The sequence below is a fragment of the Myxocyprinus asiaticus genome, chromosome 33 (genome assembly GCF_019703515.2).
Source record: "Myxocyprinus asiaticus isolate MX2 ecotype Aquarium Trade chromosome 33, UBuf_Myxa_2, whole genome shotgun sequence".
Taxonomy (NCBI): Eukaryota; Metazoa; Chordata; class Actinopteri; order Cypriniformes; family Catostomidae; genus Myxocyprinus; species Myxocyprinus asiaticus.
The window spans coordinates 7,065,847-7,086,418 of NC_059376.1; the positions used below are offsets into that span (position 1 = coordinate 7,065,847).

Here is a 20,572-nt window from a genome sequence, read left to right on the forward strand (position 1 = left end):
TGCCAAATGTTGCTAATTTCCTACAGCATTCTGATAAGGACTTACTTTAAATGCCACTTGAATCAAACATCATGTAGATTTGAGATTTTCCAATTGAAGTAATAAGAACATTTACCAAGGGGTAATTTCACATTTGTGACATCTGATTAATGAATGTTGCCTAATGAACCAAATGTAAAACAATTTTATTTTATTTTTAAATATTCAAACATGTCGGCATGTTAATTCACTTAGGAAGATGCTGGACAGAATTTACATCAAGACTTACAGTTTATAACAAATCAGTCGATAGTCCTGGCCTACAATCTCAGAAAAAGATTTCCTTTAATCAGATTTTGGGTGAATGTGACGACAACATGTCCAGGTCACATTTTACCCCCAAATGAAACAAAGAAATCATATTTTTTCATTAAAAAAAATCATGAACTTTAACACCATTAAGATTTTCAAAAATGTTCTCATTGTTTTTTCTCATTATGTTTTACTTTAGGGTTTGAGTACTTTCCAATTTTCAATGCGTAGTCTTATTACTGTAATATAGTATTTTTTACTTTTATTGCATTAATTACTAAAATAATTTCAATAAAAAAAAATGAATTAAAATGTAAATATTAAATAAATTAAAGGCAGTTCAGCAAATACTACTATAATGTAAAAACTACAATTTGAATAAGGTATCATTATTATTTTTTACATTACAGTAATGACAATTCTTTTTTTTTTTTACCATTACTGAAATACAAATTGGGGAGAAATGTGTTTAATTGTCATGCAAACAGTGGCATGTGAAATAAAAGTTTCATTTTCTTTAAGCAAAATATAATTTCTTATGTCTTTCTTGACAGTCATGTTCTTGACAGATTTTGTAAGATGCACCCTGATATAGTCATGTTCTTTAACATTATAAGGTTGGGTAGTTTAAGAAATGTCCCTGTTATTGGTGGCCTTGTGTTTCAGATCACTAAAACCATTCAATAATTAAGATGACCTTTGCAATTCTTTATAAAATTTTCTGCTGTTCTTCTAAACCATAAAAGAGGATATGTGAGAGTGTGTGTGGAAAATGTTCAGGAGATGTGCCTATGGTCACATTAGCATGAAGAGATCAGATTGTATTTTCATCAAGCTTTTCAAATGATGTGCCTGAGATAAATATGAGGCATAGAACCAAACAAACAACAGATCCCACACAGTACCTTCTGTTTACCTTACTAGTGGAGTTTTACCTGCAGTCAACAATGCCTTACCTTTTGTTCGGTCTCAAGGAAGCGGATGAGGTCATCTGTGTCCAGGTGATCTTTATGATTGCTGTAGGTGAGCATCAGCAGGTACAGGTCTCGCCGCGTTGACATCATCTTATAGAAAGAGCAGAACTCCTCGAAACCCAGAGTGCCCTGGTTATCATCCGTATCTGCCTCCTGAAGACCATGGACAGAGAGATACTGTTTCTATAACTGAGATTAAAAACATTCAAACAATATTTTTAGGTCCTTCCACTATGAAAAGAGTGTAAAAGTGACCAGCACTTTTGGCCTTGGTTCCGGAAGTATTTTTCCCATTAATTTTCTATGTAGGAATTTCATAAATTACTTCTTAAAAGAGTTTTAAGCCATGAACCAGATGAATTACAACATTGCAAACTTTGATTTGAAACAAAAAAGTAGTGTTTTTGTCCTTTTTGGAGCTTGACAGCCCCTAAACCACTATATGCTTTTATTGTATGAAAAAGAATAGCTTGGAAAGTCTGCAAAATTTCTCCTTTCGGGTTCCACAAAAAGAAAGAAAGAAATGTATACAGGTTTTGAACAACATGACGACTTTTCATTTTTGTGTGAACTATTCCTTTAACCCCATATAATCAAAGGGGGATTTTTCCAGAAATAAGTATCCTGTAAGTTGCTTTGCATAATTAAATAGTAGTACATTGTGGATTCAAAATGTTATGCATTAAATATGTTAAATATGAAATATTGTATTTGATCTTTTGTAAAACTGTATTGCTTTTCAGTCAACTAGTGAAACATCTCATTCCACAGCAGCTACCCGCTGCCACAATTAAACCCCCGCCATGCCATCAAATCAAAACCCCAGTAAACAACAGTGCCTCCACATCCCCTACCAGCTCTCGGCCTGTAAGAACAGAAAACTATTTTCTCAGCTTGCTGAATCCACCGCTCATACGCTCACATTGAGCCAGAAAGCTGCTGAGTCTAGCGCACACATAATAGCTTGCGGTGAGCCAGGCGTGGAGAAGGCAGTAAACCCTGTGCTGAGCATTTAAGGATCAGTGCTTTATAGAGAGAAGCGTGAAAACAGATCATAAACACTGAATATGCTGAGAAGAGGCGTATACACAGTCCTGCCTCAGAGGAGATGACATCACTTTCCTATGAGAGAGGAGATGTGATTTGGTACCTACAATACAGAAACTCATTTTCTTAATCAGTATATTAATTTTTCTTTTTTCCAGTAACAATATTTAAACATCCTTAAATCAAGATACATTTAAGCAAAACTGCATATGATATCAAAACTAGTTTCATTTCTTAATTCAAGAAAATCTTGAGTGGTTGCTTAGAGCATTGCTAGGTGGTTGCTAGGGTGTTCTGAAAGTTGGTTGATCACTGGTCCACGTCAAAAGAGCCCACCCTCAAGTCTCTATGATATTCTTGTCAGATATGGTTCGGGTCAAAGTTCCTTTCAAGGTAAGCCAGTCCACTTGGCCACCATCTTTGGAACGCTTCTGGGAAGCTATTTACTATGTATACAAGCGGCATAAAAAGCACAGCTCGTAACTACTTGAATGGGGAAAGACCAAAATCTTCAAAACGGTTGGTCAAGATTATGATCAAAGAACATATTTTAAATCAGCAGTAAAATCTGACAATAATGGTTTCATAAATTGTGCTGCTTCTGCTCTGATCACGCTAAAAAAAATGTCAGGCTGGTCCAGCTAATGCGCAAACACATTTCCGAGTAAACTGACAGTTGATGTCTGTATCTAAAATGTGACTGGCTCTTTTACCTGTAAGATGGGACTTCCTTTTCTACATCCACCATATTTCAGTTTCTCCTGTTTATTTTAATACAAGTGGGCTAAATAGTCTCTGATCTGGTACTTCCTTCTATGCAATTTTTTGCACTAATTTTTTTTTTTTTTTTCATTTTCACTAATATATAAATTTTAAAACAGTAATAACACACCTCTTCTCAATAAGCTGCAAACTTTGATGCATCATTCGCAATGGTAGCACAAACATTCACAATGGTAGCACAAACATTCACAATGGTAGCACAAACGGTACAGAACAAGTCAATATTAATGTTAGGGTTTTGTTCAAATCTTGAACCCTAAGCATGAGCAATAATAATACATAATATAAAAAAAATATTCTATATCAAAGAAATACTAATGAATAAAAACAACTAACAAATTTCTGAACAATAAAAAATGAATATACACTCAGTGAACTCTTTATTAGGTACACCTGTATACCTACCTATTCATATGATTATCTAATCAGCCAATCATATGGTGCAATGCATAAAATCATACAGATCAGTGAGTCAGGAGCTTTAGTTAATGTTCACATCAACCATCAGAATGGGGAAAAAATGTGATCTCAGTGATTTCAACTATGGCATGATTTTTGGTGCCAGACGGGCTGGTTTGAGTATTTCTGTAACTACTGATCTCCTGGGATTTTCAAGCACAACAGAAGTGGAACCTGACATGGTCTTCTGCTGTTGTAGCCCATCCACCTCAAGATTTGACATGTTGTGCATTCTGAGATGCTATTCTGCTTACTACAATTGAGGGGTTATCTGAGTTACCATAGCCTTTCTGTCAGCTTGAACCAGTCTGGCCATTCTCCACTTACCTCTCTTATCAACAAGGCATTTCCGTCCACAGAACAGCTGCTCACTAGATGTTTATTTTATTTATTTTTTTGCCACCATTCTGAGTAAACTCTAGAGACTGTTGTGCATGAAAATCCCAGGAGATCAGCAGTTACAGAAATACTCAAACCAGCCCGTCTGGCACCAACAATATCATGCCATGATCAAAATCTCTGAGATCACATTTTTTCCCCATGGTTGATGTGAACATTTACTAAAGCTCCTGACCCATATCTGAATTATTTTATGCACTGGACTGCTGCCACACAATTGGCTGATTAGATAATCGCATGAATAAGTAGGTGTACCTAATAAAGTGGTCACTGAGTGTATTTCATTCCAGCTTAAAAGGCAAAATAATAAACAAGCCAAAAATCACAGCATACAGCACGTCTGTGAGCAAATAATCACACAGGTTGTTTGCAAGGCTTAAGCCAGAGAAAGAAGGGCCAAACCTTCAGGTGACAATACTGTCACATCACACACACAGGGGCAGATTGCCCCCCCTGTGGTTCACTGTGTCTTACACTAAAGGCCATCTGTGTCCATTTACAGCAGATGGGGGGGCGTACTGATGAAGTGTGAAGCTCATCGACCTGCAAACAGCTGAGGTGAGCTCTAACACATACACAGTAATCCACATGGCCTGGAACAAGGCTTGTCAGTGGGGGTCACACACGTAAATACACCATAACCAGGCCATGGATTAGCCCACAAAAACATGCAGAAAAAGAACTGAGTTAAATGTCAATATGTCAAACATTGCTCACTATTAATTAAAGATACAATAATATATAATGTTAGTAATTCTAGATTATCTGAGTGATGTTATATTACAGTGTCATTATTGGGCAAACAGGGCAAAAAACTAAAATAAAACAAACAAGATATCACACAAGGTGCTTACAGGATTTTTCATAAATTTAACAGCATTTGTGTGTTTAGATGTCACATTCAGGTCTTGACGTAAACATTTTGGCTCATCGGCCACTATGGCTAGTGGGTTTCTAAAGTCATTAGCCACTCATAATTTTCACTAGCCAAAATCCCCCATCCCACAAACAGTGCTAAAGGTAACTGCAGACTTTAACAGCATGCATTTGTTTGGACATTTTATTTGAACGAGTATATCAGGACACAGGCCTAATTATTTAATTCATCATTTGGAATATAAGAAAGCAAACATGACCAGTCAAAATAGGATTAGGACAGAACTGGATGAAAACTTTAATTTGTCATTCATGGAATACAGACTTTAAACCTGTTCATTCAAAATTGCACGACTTGCCCTTATGAAATTTTACGAGTGTTATTCAATTGTTTAATTGTTTCTAGTAATAAGGCCTTAACTACAGGTAAGACCATGGCTCCTCAGTACCGTGGTAAGATCAATGCAGTCTAAAGAAATATAGAGTATTTGTAATAGTAATGAACTCAGACTGGAGGTCGGGTTAGAATCCATTATGCAGAAGAGTTTAATAAACAAATCCAAATCAGAAGGCTCAAATATGGTCAGTATAACAGGCAGTGGTAGATAACAGGCAAACAATCCAATCAGGCAAACAAGACAGAAAGGGTAATCCAGGAACGTAAATCCAATAAATAGACAGAAGATCATAACATGAGGCAAAACGAGAATACACTGGATAAACGCTCATTAAGGCAGGTGAACTGACAATACTTTGCAATGTGCATATGGAAGCACATGGCTTTTAAACCTACAAACAGGAAGTAACAGTAGAAGGAACGGAGTAGAGTCAATATTCGGGAGAGGGCTCCCTCTGGTGCGGCCTTACAGTAATGACAAAAACTAATAGCCTAAACACATTTAGAAACTTCAACTACAACTTTCAACAACTTTTGTAATAAAAAATGAAGTCTAATAGATTCACCCTAATAGATTTAATATGAATCTGTAACATTTCTCTCATAATACTAGTTAGTGTTACTACATTAAAAAACACGATACATTTTTAGTAAGGGTAAAAACGTGTAGATTGAAATGTCCTGTAATTTATGTTGGTACATGCCGCAGTGTTATTTCCCTCTTTTCCTCATCAGTGCTGTTTATCATGTCGAGGCTGTCAAGCCGTTTGAGATGTTTGACTTTCTTTAAATCACTGTAATGCAGAACAATCTGTGTAAAATTTCAAATGGGTTACATGAGTTTTTGATCTGTGCTGCAATATCGATGGAAGCCTGACTGAATCTAGCATGTGATCAGCTCTGCGCTATCCTATCTCTGGAGTGTGCATAATGATAAAGCATGGATAATTAGGGATGCCCAGTTGAAGAACACACTCCAGAGATAGGATAGCACAGAGCGGTTCACTTACGGCGAGTGGGTTTGTGATTGCTCACGCCACACTCATGCGAAAACCAGGCTTCAATTGTACCGTGCAAAAGACGCGGCAGCATATATGAGAAAAACATTTTGCAAGATGTAAAGAATTTTATATGCTTCTGCAGCATGACATTCACAGAATTTACCAGCCCTGGTGATATGTGTAAAGAGCCCATTGTCAAAATGCCAGCAAATCAGTTCCAACAATTTAATGACTTAAGGAGTTGCAAGTTCTGTATTGGTGCTATTGCTGCCTTCATGTGCTATCCAAATTCTCCTACTTCCCACTTCTGAAGTGCTAATCATGAGTATGTCGTGTTCATGTGCTTTGTTGTCAGAAAGAACAGGAAACATAGACAACGCCAGGTTCATTCATTCATATTTCTTGAGGAACTTTTATTTTGACACCATAATACATATCACTCAATTAGTTTGCTGATGATAATGGAATTTTTGTCAAATACAAACTATTTTCACGGTGTAAAAATGTACAACATGCATAGAATGGTTGCTGATATACATCAATTAATATGACCAAAATGGCAAGTGCTAAAAATTAGCTGTATTTAAAAAAATTAACAAAACATGTCATTTACTAAAGAAACTGTACCCCCCTCCGACATGTTGAAAGTTTATGACTCCTTCCATCTCGGCAACTCGGGTATCATCTAGAATTCCGAGTTTCTCACTTGAACTTCCAACTTCGCAGAGTCATTCATGTGCTCGGAACTTGTAATTACGATTTTTCCAAGTCATAATAGCCATTTTAATTGGTATGTCTTTGTGGCAAGGAGGAGGGCGGGGCAGGGCTGTGATGACCCACGCCTGGCCCCTAATCAGGCTAATCAAGCTGACGAGAGGGATAAAGGCCGCTAGAGGTGGCAGTTCGGGAGTGAGAGAGCTACAGGCAGCTGCCCATGTATTTGTTTATGTTTGTGTGTTTTTGTTTAATTAAATATTACTTTGTTGCTTCATCCAGTTCTCGCCTCCTCCTTTCCATTTTACCCTGTTACAGTCTTTAAGAACTGTTGGAAGAAGGAAGTGTTTGTCCACTTCAGTATTTAAGAAGCCAGCGTGACACACAACAGCAAATTATGTGGGGGTTCAATGATTGTTAGACTAAGCTGGGACTGTGGAGTACTCTCATTTGTGGATAATACACCGTGGAAGTACAATGAATTGGATTGCGTGCACTTTACCAAAAACATTTTTATTGTAAATACATCGGTGAGCTCACCTTAAAGGGTTAATTCACCCAAAAATGAAAATTCTCTCATCATTCACTCCCCCTCATGCCATCCCAGATGTGTATGACTTTCTTTCTTCTGCTGAACACAATCGAAGATTTTTAGAAGAATTTTCAACTCTGTAGGTCCATAAGTGAATGGGTGCCAAAATTATGAAGCTCTAAAATCCACATAAGGGCAACAAAAAAGTAATCCAGATGACTCTGGTGGTTAAATCCATATATTCTGAAGTGATTTGATAGGTGTGTGTGAGAAACAGATCAATATTTACGTCCTTTTTTTTTTTTTTACTATAAGTTCACCTCCCTGCTCAGCAAATGTCCACTTTAATTTCACTCTCTCATTCTCCTTCTGTTTTTGGTGATTCACATCCTTCATGCATATAACCCCTAATTGGCAGGGAGGAGGATTTATGACAATTAATTAAATATTGATCTGCTCACCCACACCTATTGTATCATTTCTGAACACATGGATTTAACCACTGGAGTAATATGGATTACTTTTATGCTCCCTTCATGTGGATTTTGGAAAAATATTCTTCTACATATCTTAATTTGTGTTCTGCAGAAGAAAGAAAGTCATTCACATCTGGGAATTTTCTTTTTTGGGTGAACTATCCCTTTAAACTTTACACTTTTTCAAAGACTAATATTTGTATAGACATCAAAGCCTGAGAATTCTTTATTTTTATATCATGTGAAGTGTTGTGTTCGATATATTCAGTATATATTACAATTAAACTAGTGTTTGTAATTTATCTTTGTTGTCTCTCTTTTGCACACATTCACACTCATGCAGTACAATCGGGATCCTCTGTCTCTAATTAGTGTAACACAGTCGATAAAGCATCGGTACAGTGTGACATAACATAACTGACATAACTCTACCACGTGATGCAAGAAGTCCACCTCGTGATGCAAGAAGTACACCATGTGACGCAAAAAGTCAACCCCGTGACATAAGAAGTCTGCCACAAGATGTAAGAAGTCTACTGTGTGAAATACAAAGTCTGCGGCATTATATAAAAATTATATGTAAGAAGTAAGAAGTCTATCATAAGAGTTTGAGCCAATCATACATTTTTCAAGGAACTGATGCAATTTATCCACAACATTTTTGCTAATTACTCAATGTCCACCAATTTCTAACCGAATTAAGGCAACTTCCAACAAATTACATTACACATGACATCAGATAGAAACACAGTTGAATGTGTTAATAATAGATGAAGTATCTTCACCAGAAAGGATAATTTGGCAGTTAATTCAGCCGTTTGTTATGTGAAATTGGCTATATTCTTTATCAATTAATGTCAATGTTCCTGATACAGCAGCTAGTAACCCAAAGGTGTACCTTAAACATCTGCTTGACCTTCTGTCTGGGCAGGTTGACGTTGAGCTTGTGCAGGAGCTGTAGGACTTCACTGATGCTGAGACAGCCATCTCCATTCTTATCAGCCTCTGTGAAGGTCTGTTTCAGCCAAGTGATGGGTAGAGTTAAGGGTCTATGAACACAGAGCAGAACCTCCACTAATAACAAGAGAATACAACAAGCCTGATATACTGCTTCATGATGTGAAGTTGTGCACCATTAAATATATGTTGTTTGGTGTTACTGTCATCAAGCAGGCAAGGATTCAATGGCTAAAGGCCCAGGTATACTACGTTTTTGCCTGTTTCGGATTGCCTTGCGTCTGGTTGACCGCCTTTGTGAGTAGCCTATACTCTTCTGACCGCGAGCAAATACGAATGTGTTTGACGCATACCCACTACAACTTTGTGATTCTCTCAATGGCCGGCACATGCACCGATGATGCACAGAGACGATGACTGCGTCCATGAAAATCTGGCCGGCGCGCGGTCAGGCTGCACGGACTGAATTATGACGAAATGTATGTCATGCATACTGTGAGTGATCAGCAATGCGGACGTGCCAAGTATACTTTGGCCTTAAGAGTGAAGTTAAAACAAATTTATATAATTATTTGACTGTAACTGGCTACTTTCACATAAGGGTAGCTTAACAGAAGCTAACTACTTTTAAAAAAAGTTTAGCTTGACGATTGCTAGCTACTTTTCATTAGGGCAGCTAGACAGCAGTAAACTACCTTTTCAAAAGGTAGCTTGACTGTAGTTAATTACTTTTTGAAAAAGTTACCTAGATTGAAGCAGGCTACTTTTCAAAAGGGTAGCTTAACAGCAGCTAGCTACTTCTTTAAAAAGGTAGCTTGACTGTAGCTAACTACTTTTTCAAAATGGTAGCTTGACTGTAGCTTAACTAATTTAAATTATGAGCAGCTTTATCTGTTTCTTCCAACATATTTCTGTTTTCTAATCTACTTTATGCTTCATAAGCATCATCTTTACTGTAATCTTATACAGCTTCTGTGATGGGAGTTCCATTAAGAAGGATATTGGTCACGGGTGCGCTGTCGTTTGGCCAGACTGTCTTCATCGCTGATTCCCGCCATAAGGTACTTAAGGCCCGTAATCCAGGTGCGAGATTCTTCTCCTGTACCTGACACCAGGTCAAGAGATTCCATGTGCTCGCCATAGTAGATGCTGAAGCAGCAGTTGGGGTCAAAGCTGCCGTCGGCATACCGCTGGAAAATCTCTGACTGCTTCCCCTCACACACTTCCCGAATGGAGTCGATTGAGACTGAGAGGAAAAAGAAACACTGTAATGGAATTGAGAATTTAAAGATAGTGTTATACAGTATTTGGCACTTTCCATGGACAAGTCACAAAACGGGACCTTTCTTATTAAACAAATGGTAAGTCAATAAAAATTAAATTTGAGCTGTTTTATTTTCTATTCATTTTATATGAAGTCTGCATTTTTTTCAACCCAGTTACCAAAATTTGGGACATGTCTAACTACTGTTTAAAGCCCCTATTTGTGTGATCTTGCAATTTTCTTACAATAGACATTAAATAAAAGTAAAAATTAAATAGACAAAATGTTTAAAATAAAAAATAACAACTACTCAAAGAATGGTTACAGGGTTGCAAGTAATAGGTTTGCAAATTTTGCCTAAATTAAGCTTTCACTAAGTTGGAGATGGCACATTTGATAATTTTTTACTTAACTTTGGTATCAGGGTTGAATTGTTAACACTGATGAATGCTGTCAAAACTACAATTTGAGTAAAAATTAAGAGTTTATTTACTTGTCTTACTGCCATGCTGTAGAAAGGGTCCAAGTGATTTTAATTCTTGGGTTTTCAGAAATTTAACAAATATTTAATTTTAAGTTTTTGGTTATCAAAATTAGTTAATAATTAAAAATACCTTTTTACTACACTCGACTGAATATCAATACAACAGATCATGTCAGAAGACATCACTGTAAGATTTTAATACTGAATACAGTCAAGAAGGTGAGGTGGGACAGGCCGAAATCTCCATTTGAAGGGGTGGGGGATACAATTAGGTTAATTTTATGTTAGATAATAGTATCTAATAGTTCTCACAACTAAAAACACATGATTTTTGCTTCTAATGCTTTGAAAAAAAAAAAAAAGTAATTGGACACCAAAGAATACCGTATCCATTTATGCTGGAGTTGTGTTCATTAGCATCCTACTTTCCATCAAGGAGCAATTTTCTGAAAGAGACATTATGTTGCTCCAAGATTCCAATGCTACAAATGTAATGAATATGAAATCTCTCAAGAATAGACAATGTAAATAAGAAGACCAGATGGCTTTCAAATTAAACACTCTACAATGCCAGTCTGGATCACTTAGAAGCATTTAATTAATCAATTATTGCTCACCAGCTCCTGATAGAATCCATATATGAAAAGGGTAGTAATAGATTTCCGCACTAAAATACAAAACATTCAAACAACTGCAGAGTGACATCATATTCAACACATGCCAACACAAGGCCTGATTCAGTTAAAAAAAAAATGGATTTGTTGTTTATGAACTGTGTGATCCTCATAATATACTGTATATTATGGACAAATAAGTTGCAATTAAAAATATCTTTGTCATTGTATTAGATAACAAAACCATCAAACCAAGTGGCATCTGCAAACAAATTGATGAGCTTAACTTTTCTGAGCAAATTTTTTAATATTTAGCAACTGGTGACAAGGTGATTTTTTATTGGACATATCAAGTCAGTTCCCCTCAAGTTCACACAGGTGTCGTAGCAGAGTAACCGCAAGCGTAGTACATCACATTAACTATGGATATGTTCCACTAACATTTGACAACCAGAAAGTGTCACATTTTCATTTTGAACAGTATAACGATTGATTTAGATGATCAAACCTAACAAACATGAAATGTTTTGCTTGAAGTTTTTACAATATTTATTTTAAATAAATGCCGCAAGTTTTAAAAATGTTGTTAGGTTTGTTTTGTTGTAATGACATTCATACTTTTTAAGTATGGCTTAAGTGTCGAAATACTTTTTGGGGGAACTGTATCTGTATATGGAATAAATTCTTGTGGAAGAAATGTTTTATAAAGTTTAGATTAAATTATAGCTTTATGTTTATTCAATATAAAATAAGCATGAGTGCTGTATTGCTTAATATCAGGATGCACTGTTAAAAGCAACTTGTTGAGTCAATTAAAAAAAAAAAAAGGTTGCCCCACTGCCTTAAAATTTTGAGTAAACTTAAATAAAACAACAACAAAAAATAAAAAATCATGATGAACTGACATATCATTAGAGTGGACTTAACAAACAATGTCAAGACATGGAGACAGCTAAATAATCCATTGACAAAACTGTTTACTTTAAGTTGTTTGGACAAATAACCTTAATATTCTGGCAGCCGGGGTTACCCAGGATGCATTGCAGCACACATAGTTTTGATGTTTTATGTTCTGACTAATTAACTCTAAATGCTACATTTAAATCAGTTCACTTTGCCAGTGGTTTCTATGAATAGTTGGGTATCCATTATGGCATGTGTTTACATTTCTTTGTTTTATATGCTCACCATTTAGAAGTAAAGTAGCACCAGAAGTTAGGTAGCTGCATTCTGGTTTTCAAAGGATTTTCTGACATAAAGTGAAATAAGCTATAAAGAGTTCATTTCTATTTGATTTCTTCAGGCAATATATGCTTTAATATGTTTATACTATCACTGTGTTTAATGAGCTTGACTTATATGTCAACAAATCCCAGCAATTTTAACTACTGTAGAGGAGACTGTCTTCATATGCAAAACCAGAATGTGCAACAGTCTTGTTTTGGAGGCACATAGACCACAACACTTGACAGACAAACCTCAATAATGGTGACCATTAACAAGCATCAAGTAAAAAGATAAGCTCTTAACATCACCACACAACCAATAACAATGATGACAAAAACAACAGCATACTGTAAATAATGTCAGCAAACAGCAAGACTGTTTGTTTAGACAACTTGTTGGGGCACCATTTGTGATATTGTCTAATATGTGTTTTCATGTACAGTAGATTTGAAATTCACATTTCTTAGTATCAAAGATCTCACTATAAATGAGGCGGAGTTACTTGGCACAGAATGTAGTTTATTCAACAAATGTTTTTAAGTTAACTCAACTGAAAAACAAGTTGAAACAATGACAACTTAACATTTTACATTTTCTGAAGGCTCAAAAAAGCATGTTGATACAACTAAACACCAAAATTCTTTTGTACAAAGGTGATTTGGCCGTATTCACGGAAATAACGACACAATGCAAAATCTGAATCTTAATGATCTTAATTATTTATTTCTATTAGTTTTGGGGTATAATTTGACTCTGACATGTTCTTCAGTTTTCATAAGATTCACCCATGGAGAAGTTTGTGAGTGACAGGCGTTCTGCAGAATTCTGCTGCCACTGATTCCATGCAGGTCGAAGTATACATGAGTATAAACAGAATAAAATATGCCATCTGCATGCGATTTCCAGTGAGAGACCACTAGGCTGCTAAATAATGCAGGATACAGTGGCAGCAAACACTGAGATGGTCTTATTGTTGTACGTTGTCTACACAGGGGAGACTGGGGCTAGTCGTCACATGGGGAAGCTGTCACAAGGGCTATATCTATAACTATAAAAACACAAGTCAAATGTCCATTGGCACAAATGTGTGTTTTTTCTAGCAGATGTTTTGCATGTTGGTTTCAAACACTTAGTTCAATTAGAATATTTTTTGGAATATTATTCTCCAAACTAAAATTCCAAGATCATAAAATTTTGGGAATAACTTTTTGATAAACAAGTGAACATAATAAAACCTCACTGACTCACATTACAATTATATAATGAGGGTAGATTTTAACTGAAAAGTTGTTAACCATGTTCTCAGCACAAGGGTATTTTTCATAAATGTCATGTCTTGGCAAAGCGTCACATTTTTTATTTGGGCTCAGTTATCACATGTGTGTTAAATATTATAGATGTTTACATTTTATTATTTACAATATTTGTTGGCCATAACAATGGTTTGATATTACTGAACGTGTGTTCAATAAACTGAATGTCTTTTTTTTTCTTCTGGCCAATAACAGTAATTTGGTGTCTTCAGTGTCTGTGAATCAAATAGATGCTAACTTCCCTAATGAATCTCCCACACAACTTTTTGAGAAAGGATCACCTGGTGTGTGTGTGCTCAATGAAGTGACTGAAATCTTCCTAGGTAAGAGCGTTGAATAATTAAGTGAACTTAAGAAGCTGATTAATTCCCTGGGCTGCGGTGGGATGTCGGGGCTCAAACTTTATCCCCCCAGGAGACACAATGAGCTCTGTCATTTAGACATGAATCAGCAGCAGCGCTACTGAAGTGTACGTTACCCTGCGAGGCGTAAAGTCAATAGCTTATGAGAGCTGAACACATTCTGAGGCAATCGAGACAGCACGAGGTACTGAGAATGCATTGCATATATTGCTGTCAAATTATATTTATAACGTGAAACTAACAGTAACAGACCTAAAAATCACTGATGGAGAATTCAAGAGATTTCAAAGATCTCAATATTAGTTCAGACATTTCTCATTAAATTCTTCCAAGACCAAATGATCTGGCCAATGCTATCCACATCTAATTTGTCTAACAAAGTTTAAATTATCCTTAAAAAAAAAATATATTATATCATGTATTTATCCAAAGATGAGATCTGAAATATTTGCTCATTACCAAGTCAACTCAAAAGAACATAGAGTTGCTGTTTTTAACATCAGTCATAAGAATGAGCATGCTGCCTGTGACACTTACTTTTGGCTTTCTCATTTTTTCTGGAGGGCCTCCAGCGGATGCAGGACTTGTGTTCATCCAAGTAGAAGAAGCGCACCAGACCTTTTGATCCTCCACGCAGTTTCACCATTTGAGTGCCAGTTTGCATGGAACTCATGCATTTCTCCACTAACACAAGACAAGAAGAGAAAGAGAGATGTGATTTCAGGCATATCTAAATAAAATTTTTTTTTTTTAAAAAACAGCATTCATACCAAAATGCAGGGCCTTTCTAGCTATAAGCGGTATTAGTGGCTGCTTAGGGACCCCGTGCCACCAGGGGGCACCGCAAAGCAAGTTATTTTTTAATTGTATTTTTTTTAAATATACTAAAAGCGAGTAAGACTCAGGCGGCTGTTATGGCTCAACTAGACAGTTATAGGGGGCCCCCTTGTGGCCCAAAAGGGAAGGGAGAAATTCGGTTGAGCAATAATGCACACAAGCTGTTCTATCGGTTGAACGTTGAAGGTGCGATTTCCATTGCAAATAGTTATTAAATTTTTTTCTCCCCCCTTTTCTCCCCAATTTGGAATGCCCAATTCCCAATGCGCTCTAAGTCCTTGTGGTGGCGTAGTGACTCGCCTCAATCCGGGTGGCGGAGGATGAATCTCAGTTGCCTCCGCGTCTGAGATCGTCAATCTGTGCATCTTATCACGTGGCTTGTTGAGTGCATTACCGCGGAGACATAGCGCGTGTGGAGGCTTCATGCTATTCTGTGTGGCATCCATGCACAACTCACTACGTGCCCCACCGAGAACGAGAACCACATTATAGCGACCACGAGGAGGTTACACCATGTGACTCTACCCTCCCTAGCAACCGGGCCAATTTGGTTGCTTAGGAGACCTGGCTGGAGTCACTCAGCACGCCCTGGATTTGAACTTGCGACCCCAGGGGTGGTAGTCAATGTCTTTACTCCCTGAGCTAACCAGGCCCCCGCAAATATTTATTTAATGTTATTCATAGTCATTTACTGTTAATTTTTATAGTTATTTATTGTTAATTTATTGTAATTTTTAGCTTTTTGTATAGTTAATTGATTATAATTTTAAGTCATTATATTCAGATTGGTTGAAGATTTTATTATGGTATCAATTTGGGGGGTTGTGGTTTGGGGCCTCAAAGTAGGATTTCTCTTAGGGCCCCCATATGCTCAGAAAGGCCCTGCCAAAAGGGCAAATAAATAAATCATAAATCAACTCATAAACTGAAAGATCTGTCATATTATGCAAAAACTATCATGAGAAATACAACTGTTTGATAACAATGTCATAGATCGCTTCCCACCCCAAACCAAATACACTGGATTACACTCCACTGCGGGGTTATTTCATGAAGTGGCTTTCCTGAGCCACTTGATTTTAATTGTGTTAAAAGATCTAAATAATTCACAACTAATTTACACTTTAACACATTCAGTTGCAGCTTAATGAAACAAAACTAAATAATGTGTAAGTGTTGGATTCTGCAATTTGTGTGGATAACACTAATAGCTGAATATATAGCTTACAGTATGTAAGCTGTATAAAGACTTCTGTAGTAGTGTTGTTTACATGTCTCACACACCTCTCTCTTCTCAAAGAGAGAACCCACTTGTCTCACGATTATAAAATAACAAACACAGACTGTATATTTCTCAAACTGCATAAAAACATACAGTATGGGAAGCAGCATAATAGTTGAAGCAGATCATTCAAGTTAATCACCATAAGCTTAAATGCCATAAGTAAAAGTTTAAGGTTAAATGTTTAGGTTTTCTCAAGATTAAAGTGTTAACTTTGACAGCACTAGTACTGAATAAAAAATTTAATAAATAAAGCTAAATAATATGCAGAATGAACAGAAATGTTGTTTTCCAAAATTCCTGTCTGACAGGCACTTGTTTTTCACAAATTATCACTTAATTTATTTATACAGTAGTAAAAATGCATGTTATTTATAGTAAAAATGCACAATGTTCAGGCCTAGCACCAAAGTACACTTTATTTTGATATTATTACTAATGTATAGTATGAATTAAATGTGAAAATGATCTGTATGTAAATGCATGTGTTTGATACACTTTTTTTCAGGGATTTGCAGGAGCTGGGGTGCCTGATGTATATCATGTGTAAAATGGGGGTCCCTTGCGAAAAAGTTTGGAAAACACTGCTGGAAAAATATTATAAAGAAGGAAAAAAAAAAGATCCAACTCTAACCAAGCGCGAATTTGCGGCAAACATATTTTTATCATTTCACACGTCTGAGGTTAAGTTGCCTGTTTCACAGAATGTTAGTGGTAAACCTCACCTGAATATTTCTCACCATTTTTCTATGTACATGTGCACTTTTCAGAGGACTGAAGCATCCATCACAATATCTGACAGGCCTCTGAATCAACCTCAGCTCAACGCACCCAGCAATCATTACTGTGACCTTTATGAACTTGATCGAAATCCAATACATTTAATTTTCAAACATCCTTCCCTCACAGCACAAGCACTGTAGTTTGGCAAGTTTGAGTGATTCTCTCTTAATATTGTGCTCTTATAAAAACAAATGATTGGGAACAGTCTTGACACAAGGCTGTAAAATTATCAACCTGTCTGGAAGTGACTTTTCTAAACTACCACGAGACACTGAATGAAATGATCAAGCAGAGCTACAACAAACAACACTCCACAAAACAACAACAACCCAGTTCACTCTTCCACTTACATAAAAAGTGTGGTACCATGGTACAGTGATGTGCTGAATGATTATAATTTACATGCACCATGTATTACTTAAAAAAATACCATAGTACTTCCATGACACATGTCCAAAAAACCATGGTAATACCATGGTATGTGCCAAAAAATGGTACTATATTACTATGATAAAGTCCAGAACATGGTATTACAATGGTACCATTACCAAAACCATAGTAGTACCCTAGTACATTTCCAAACATAACTGTATTATCATGATACATCCCCAAAATAAGGCATTACCATGGCAGCATAAAAAAAAAAAAAAAAAAAAAAAATGGAATAACCATGGTACATATACAAAAACATGACATTAAAATGTTGCAATTTCCAAATCATCATGTTAGTATCATGTAACATATCCAAAAACATGGAATTACAATGGTAGCATGTCCCACAGCAGTATGGTAGTTCCATGTCTAAACATAACATGGTAATACTTAGTAATAAATCATAATAATACCATGGTATTTATCCAAAAATGGTATTTACAATTACCAAAAATGGTAATTACCATAGTACATTTCCAAAATCATGACATTGCAATGTTAAAATATAAAAATCACCATGATAGTACCATGGTACATGGTATTATCTTACTCCATGTCCAATAAACATGGAATTACAATTGTACTATGACCCAAAACACTATGTACTATAGTACCATGTCTAAGAAAACATGGTGATAATAATGTAGGTGTCCAAAACATGAAATTATCATGGTACATGTCCAAAAACATGACACTACCATGGTACCTTTAAATAAGTTTTTGTAAGTATCATAATGGTGCAATGAAAATAACTAAAAAGACAATATAGCAGACTTTACTCCAATCCACCAAACTGAGTTCCGGAAAAGAGACGAGTCTGCAGGCTCTTGTTCTCCATTATTTATGCACTTATGAACAGCAAATGTGTGAAGTAACACTTAAGACAACAGCAGATCAGGCTGTCTAAAAGCAGTTTCTTCAGAGAACAGATCGCTGTTACATAAACAGCAGATGAGCAGAGAGACCATTATATAATAATCACTAATGAGCTCACAATAGCGTCTCCATCTCTTAGTAATAATGCTGAATTAATATAGCAGAGCTTATCTGAGGCTGCTCTTTATTGGCCACACCATCAGACAGGATGTAATATAAGAAGATTTTAGCTGATCACTAAATCCAGGTTTGAGTGATTGGTATGTACGCTTATGTGAACACTTTATCCAAAATGACAGTACACTAATTGCGGGGCAAACTAGGGTAAAGTCTCTTGTCCAAGGACAAAAAGGTGATAGAAAAGTATTGTGAGTTATATATTAGTGTGGATTATCGGCATTCTTCAAAAATGGTTTCAATTAGGACTGAATTGGGTTAATCAGGTTGATACATAGGAGAACCTTTTTAAGTAAAAGCATTAACAGTCAGTACTGATTTAATGTCAATATGAAAAAACATTCACAACCAATCTTAATTCCGCAATGTGACTTACTACCAAGTGAAGCAGAACATTCAACAGGAAAAAGAATGGTGGGCGGGACTTAATTTAATCCATGAAGAATCAACAGAATCAAGAAAAGAGGATCTTTCTTACCAAAATAGAACACTTTTGAGGAGGCTTTTGACCAGGACTCATTATTTGTTATTATTGTTGTAACCTTTATTACAATAATGTTAATCACATTAAAATACTGTGTTAATTAGTGGCAAGGTTTCCAAAAGGCTGCATTACCCACAACGATAGCCTAAAACAATGCCTAATTCATAGGGGTGGGACAAAATGGTTATCTCACAATTCGGTACAATGTACGATATGAGGCTGACGATTCAATACATACTCAATTCGATATAATAACTCAAATGACAAAGAAAATTGTTTATTTTTAAGAAGAAAAAAAAGGCAAATGATAATTTCTCATCTGAATAAAGTACAAATAATAAGATTTTCTCATATATTTAAGCTCCTCTATAGCATGCAAGGGATAGCTGTACTTGTTTCTATCCCAAGGACATATTAATAATAATTATTTAAGAATATATATATATATATATATATATATATATAAATAATTTGTCATCATTATTATAATCATTATTACAATCACATTTTAGCTTTTTAAAAATTAAAAAATACTACATTCTATCAATTAATATTATGTCATGAAATTGCATATATAATATAAAATATGAGCTGTCAGTTTTTGAAACAATGGGTACAATATACAAGTTTTAACATTGATTTTCAATTCATTTGAATAACAAGTTCTAAAATGCTACTGTCTCTTTAAGAATGGTGGTAGTTCAGCGAGCGTCACACAGAAGGGTTGCGGTCCAGCGCACATTAACGAGAGAGGAGTCACACAGTTTTTTGTCTGCATCTATGTCTGATTCAAATTCATATTTCTTTTTTCTTTTTGATCAACAACTGACTGAAAAGAACGAAAAGATTTTTAAAGATACATTTTTCAATGAAAGTGGAGTGAGTGGATTTTATCTTTGGATGGACACACATTAAACAGAAGAAATGTTCTGTTTTCATTTCAAGCACTTTTAAGCACTTTTAACCAAACACAGCAATTTTCCAGGTGTTCCAGATCTTACATTTCTAAAAGCAAAATTCAAGCACCTTAAGGACCTTGTGTGAATGACAGGTTTTTTAATTTATGACCACATGGACCAAAAACAATGTTGCAAAAATATCAAAATATCAATTTGAAATATCAAATTGTGCCTTAATATGTTTAGTCATTTATTTTGGTTTGCGGTACTTCGAAATTCAATGTATATTTTCCATACCCTACTAAATCGCTATTTGACTACATCGTTTTTTGGCCTAAGTGACATCAGCTGTAAAGGAAAGCTGTTAAAAAGTGGCAAAGCAAGTTATTACATTTTGATAAAAGATTACAAAGAGAAACATTTCTTTATGATTGATTTGCACACAGTAAGACCAGGAATGTAGTAAGAACGTGACTAGGGTCAATTCGGATTTCATGTTGATTTTAAAAAACCCAGAATCTACTATGCTGATTTCTAAAAATTTCAAGAACATTTAAAAAATGGTTCTTGATAAGAAGATACTGCAAAGAAACATTGAAGAACCTTTATTTTTAATAGTGTTGAATGGAACC

At 35.7% G+C, this 20,572-nt stretch overlaps 1 protein-coding gene across 2 annotated transcripts in view; it reads right to left on the minus strand.

Moving 5' to 3' along the window:
* Positions 1 to 20,572, minus strand: part of LOC127424720 (1-phosphatidylinositol 4,5-bisphosphate phosphodiesterase eta-2-like) — a 253,133-nt gene that overhangs the window by 66,913 nt on the left and 165,648 nt on the right. For both annotated transcript variants that reach the window (XM_051670139.1, XM_051670138.1), the window contains 4 exons: positions 14,708 to 14,854; positions 9,909 to 10,152; positions 8,848 to 8,977; positions 1,248 to 1,418 (listed from right to left, as the gene is read on the minus strand). In XM_051670139.1, coding sequence (XP_051526099.1) covers positions 1,248 to 1,418; positions 8,848 to 8,977; positions 9,909 to 10,152; positions 14,708 to 14,854 — 692 coding nt within the window. The remainder of the gene's footprint in view (positions 1 to 1,247; positions 1,419 to 8,847; positions 8,978 to 9,908; positions 10,153 to 14,707; positions 14,855 to 20,572) is intronic.